The sequence below is a fragment of the Canis aureus genome, chromosome 34, assembly GCF_053574225.1.
Source record: "Canis aureus isolate CA01 chromosome 34, VMU_Caureus_v.1.0, whole genome shotgun sequence".
Lineage (NCBI taxonomy): Eukaryota > Metazoa > Chordata > Mammalia > Carnivora > Canidae > Canis > Canis aureus.
In genome coordinates this window covers 13,357,284-13,362,477 of record NC_135644.1, presented here as the reverse complement: position 1 = coordinate 13,362,477, position 5,194 = coordinate 13,357,284, and the positions used below count along the sequence as shown (strand labels likewise).

The window sequence follows — 5,194 nt, the reverse complement described above, 5'->3', positions numbered from 1 at the left end:
TTTTCGTTTACTAAACATGCCCCTACCATCCAAACACACGCAAGCAGCAATTTCTAGAAGTGAGGATATGGCTAAGTGGGAAGAAGATGGGATTGTAAATGCAGAAGGACCTGGAATTATTAGCTGAGTGACCTTGGGCAAGCGACCAGACCTCCCCAAGCTTCAGTCTCCTGGTTTACAGAGTAAAATTATTAGCACTTACCTGAGACTACTGAGAGGAGTGAATGAGATCATGTCAGTAAAGCCTCTGGAACGATGCCAAGCATAGACTCAGTACAAATGCCCTTATTTTTAAGGAAGAATTTATAATAATGAAGGATATGTCCTTATCCCTCGCCTAGGATTTCTATGAATGGGAAAGCACGGAGCATCCCAAGCAGGCTTGAATTCTCTTGAGACAGGCTTATGAATTAGGCATGCAGCTTTACTGTGGCTTAAAAGATGCTCATTTCCATTTCCTCTGCAGGTGCTGATCGCCAGTGGCTGGATACTCTGAGGATGCGGCAGATTGCTTCCAATACTTCTCTACAGTGTTCCCAGAGCAACCCCATTCTGGGGTCACAATTCTTCCCATATTTCAATGATCAGGATTCCTACGCTGCTGCTGTCAGGCGGACCCAGGTGCCCATTAAGTATCAACAGATTACACCCATCAACCAATCCAGAAGCTCCTCTCCTACTCAGTACGGACTAACCAAAAACTTCTCTTCTCTACATCTCAACTCCAGGGACAGTAGCTTTTCCAGTCTTCCAACTGACAGCTCTTTAGAGAGAGGTCGATACTCAGGTAGGAGCAAGAACAAATATGATCGTGGCAGCGTATCACTCAATTCTTCTCCTAGGGGAAGGTATAGCGGGAAGAGTCAGCATTCCACTCCTTCACGAGAAAGATATTCTGGAAAATTCTACAGGGTTTCTCAGTCAGCACTCAATACGCAGCAGTCACCTGACCTCAAGAGAAGCCCAAATGACTGCCACCAACCCAGGACCATACCAGGGATGCCTTTACACACGGAGACCGACTCAAGAGCCAATGAAGAGGAGAGCAAAGTCAGCGAAGGAGGATGGACAAAAGTGGAATACCGTAAGAAACCTCACAGGCCCTCTCCTGCCAAGACTAACAGGGAAAGAGCCAGAGGAAACTACCGTGGAAGGAGAAACTTTTGATGACTTGAACTAGAGGAGTTTTCCTAAACAGGCTGCTCTTTTCTTTCTTTCTTTTTCTTCTTTCTTTCTTTCTTTCTTTCTTTCTTTCTTTCTTTCTTTCTTTCTTTCTTTCTTTCTTTCTTTCTTTCTTTCTTCATCTCCTTCTTCTTCTTTCTTCTTCTTCTTCTTTTCTTCTTCTTCTTCTTCTTCTTCTTCTTCTTCTTCTTCTTCTTTCTTCTTCTTCTTCTTCTTTCTTCTTCTTCTTTTTAAGATGTAATGGATTTTGATAATATGATACCTTCAGACAGAATTAACAAAAAGACAACTTTTCCATTTTTGGATTTAGGAAATGCTTTCTAATGGAGACTACCATTTTTGGCCAAACCAGGGCCAAAATTACGGATGTGGTTCCCCAAAGATGATAACTAGACTTTAAACATAACTATACATATCCCCCCACCCCTGAATTGACATTTTGAGAGGAGGGGCTACGCCACTTTATTTCCCTAACACTGCCATTCTGGTTAACAGGGTCTGAACTAGGGTGATGTTAAGTGGGGCCCTTGTCTTGAGTGCAAAATTTAAGGGAACACCAGAAAGCTCAGTAATCAAGAGACATAATATCCTAATGCAATATTTAAATAAATGAAAATTGATGCAAAAAAATTCTAATAAACAAAAAATCAAAATTTTACATAAATATAGGATTGGTATTACTGATTTTTCCCCTTGTCTAAGGCTCCAATATGGCTTGGCAAAGCACTATTACTGATCCTATTTAAAATTTTGATATTTTGTTCATCGTGAATTTGTGCATTAATTTTAAAAATGTTGCATTAAAATATAATTTATCTTGATTACTGAGGTGTTGGGGGTTTCTTGATGTTTTTCTTGAGGCCTCCTGAAATTCTGTGCCCGAGGCAAGTGCCTCTCCTTACCCAAGTCTAGTCCTGACACTGTTGGTTAGTATTTATTTTAGAAATGCATTTGGATTTTTATCATGGTCAGAGCTGAAGTGATTTGGCTTATCATTTTTAGGCAATAAAAAAAGTTATTGAACTTAATGTTGATTATGACGCATATCTCTTTCATTAAGGCTCATCAGAAACCAAAGATCTAAAATTGCCTAGGAGATGTGTGGTTACTGCTTTCCCAAAGCTCTCCAGGGACTGCTTTTGAATATTCTCTTCTACATTTTACCAAAGGAGGAGCAAAGAGGGAAAAACAACAGTCCATAAAGACCTCTTGGAATGTCAGAAATCTAAAATCTGAAAGAAAGCAGACACAGGGCAGGGTGATAACGTCACAAGCCATAAGCCAAAGAAATGTGAAAATCACCAACATCCTCTTTAGCACAAGACAGTAAATACCATCCTTGCAGCAAGAAAGCTCTAAGCAGCTGGGGGCAAAGGGCTGGTGCAGGTGGGAGGAAACTGCCTGCAGTAGGGGACAGGAACTGTGAGATCCAACTTTATGAAATGCTTCATATTTTACAAATCAAAAAGTCCAGAGGTAACAGCCTTATATGTCAAATAAATAAACTTGACTTTCAATATATTCTGAGATTCTGTTCAATATTCACTAACCCTGAATAGCAAGTGTCCTTTGCCCTGCCCAGGCTTCTCAATGCTCTGTAGAAATTCAAGTGCCACACTGGTAATTCCATGGGGTTGAGTTCTCTTTGATAGAAACCGGTCATCAAGTTGGAGTGTATACTCCCAGAGCAGCTGCCCTGCTCAAATACAGTGCCTGGGGCCTGGTGGGGGAAACTATTTGGGAAGCATTAAAGCCAAGGTTATAGGAAATGACCTTTGTTTTATGAGGGAAGTTGTAACCTAAACGGTGATTCTTGATTCGACAACTTGGTTTTTTAAGTCGTATCGTTTGCCATCTGCATTTATAAGCAAGAGCAATGGGGAGTGGTAAAATCAGAGGGTGAAGTACTCTTTTCCATCCGCATAACCAATGTCTCTAGGGTGGTAAGCTCCACAGTGATCCTTTCTCACAAAGCTTATGGCAACTACAGTCTGTTTTCAATTATTATTTTCCTCTTGTCCTTTGAGTTCAAATTTAAAGAAAAATAGACTAATAGAAAGTATGCTATCTTAATAGCATGGTGCTTCCAAATAAGCAATAAAATATTTTCTTTGATTAGAACTTTTGGTTAAGTGCCTGAACACAGAACAGAGGCTTAGCTAAGTCACTCTGAAAGGAACAGAGTATGGCTTTAATTATTAAACAAAAAAGGCATTCTGGAGAATGACTTAAGACTCATTTAAAAAGTGTTACGCAAATGATTGCTCATTACAGGCTGTTTTCTTCACTTCTAGCTTTCTTGGGCTTTGGGTTAGAGAATCCAGGCTGGTAGTGAAATCACTTCATGAGCTCAGTCCTAGTTAGCGACCACACAGTGGTTATTCCAACAGCCCACAAATCTGACCACTTTGGAAGGTCTCTTGGAAAAATACTTGTCAGCATCAATGCTCCCAGTCAAAACCAAAATCAGGAATCTGTTTCTCGGTTGTAAAGCAAAAATAAGAGTTGGATGTTCTTTTTTTTTTTTTCCTCTAATAAACATCATTAGGAGTTGCTGGCCAGGTTGAAAGATGAATATAAGAATACAACTAGGATTAATAGGATTTAAGTTGCCAACTATATAATTTCCAAGAGACTAAAGTTAAAAAAAAAAAAAAAAACAACGGATATTTGAAAAGAAAAAAATTACAGTAGAAACAAATTAAAGTCTCTCTTAAGTTGGGCATCTCTAGATGTGGGGGTTTAGTGGTCCTTAAGTAGGCTTCTGATAGAATCTGAAACCACCAAATCAATGTTGGTTGCTACCACAGAGGTAGTCATTATTCCAAGCATAGCCCAGACAAAGTAAGATATTTTGCTCCTTACAAAGTCACTGAATTAGCAATTCTATAGAAGTAACCTGAGTCTTTTTTTTTTAAGTAGGCTCTATGCTGTGCCTGGAACCCAATGAGGGGCTTGGGTTCCTGAACTCTGACCCTGATCAAGACCTGAGACCTGAGCTGAGATCAAGAGTCACGTGCTTAACCAACTGAGCCACCCAGGTGCCCCCTCTAAAGAATAGTCCGAAAATCCCAAAATCTGTAAAGGAAAACTGGAGGTTATCAAGGACTACCTTAGAAATAAATATAGGGATCCCTGGGTGGCGCAGTGGTTTGGCGCCTGCCTTTGGCCCGGGGCGCGATCCTGGAGACCCGGGATCGAATCCCACGTCGGGCTCCCGGTGCATGGAGCCTGCTTCTCCCTCTGCCTGTGTCTCTGCCTCTCTCTCTCTCTCTGTGACTATCATAAATGAATGAAAATTAAAAAAAAAAAAAAAAATTAAAAAAAATTAAAAAAAAATTAAGAAATAAATATAAACTAGTAATTGTTTTCATACAATTAATAATGAATATAGTTCATAAAAACAATAAAAATTAAATTGCAGGGACGTCTGGGTGGCTCAGTGGTTGGGCACCTGCCTTTGGCTCAGGTTGTGATCCTGGGATCCGGATCGAGTCCCACATCGGGCTCCCTGCATGGAGCCTGCCTCTCCCTCTGCCTCTCTATATGTGTCTCTAATGAATAAATAAATAAATCTTTAAAAAATAAAAATTAAATTGCAGTATTTAAGACTATTCATGATAAAACTGAGAAGAGTAAGATCTGGGAAAATTAGATTAAAAAACAATGGCCACAAAAGAATACTCACGGTGGCACAAGCGATGACTGGTAAAAAGTTGGCATGAACAAAACAACTTTTGATTTATAAAACCTTCACCGTAAAATTTCAATTGAAAAGAACTGATCCCGTGGGGGGAGGGGAATCAATATGGTAAAAAAGTAAATATAAAATGAGAAACAATTTTACTATGTCAGAAAAATCAGGAAATTGATTTTTTTTCAGGAAATTAATTTGACAATGACATTCACTTCTAAGATTCTTTCTTGAAAAAAAAATTCTCAATAGTTACATGGAGTTCTGATAAAAATATTTTTTTCCATATAGAGTCACATGTTGGTTAAACAGCAAAAT

The 5,194-nt window shown here is 39.3% G+C and overlaps 1 protein-coding gene across 6 annotated transcripts in view; it reads left to right on the top strand.

Annotated features, from left to right (window-relative positions):
• MAP3K20 (mitogen-activated protein kinase kinase kinase 20) overlaps window positions 1–2,703 on the top strand; it is a 175,270-nt gene extending 172,567 nt beyond the window's left edge. For 5 of the 6 annotated variants that reach the window (XM_077883138.1, XM_077883139.1, XM_077883140.1 and 2 more), the window contains one exon: window positions 467–2,703. In XM_077883138.1, coding sequence (XP_077739264.1) covers window positions 467–1,167 — 701 coding nt within the window. In that variant the 3' untranslated portion in view covers window positions 1,168–2,703. The remainder of the gene's footprint in view (window positions 1–466) is intronic. The other variant, XM_077883136.1, reaches the window with a different exon arrangement.
• Window positions 2,704–5,194: the final 2,491 nt, after the last annotated feature.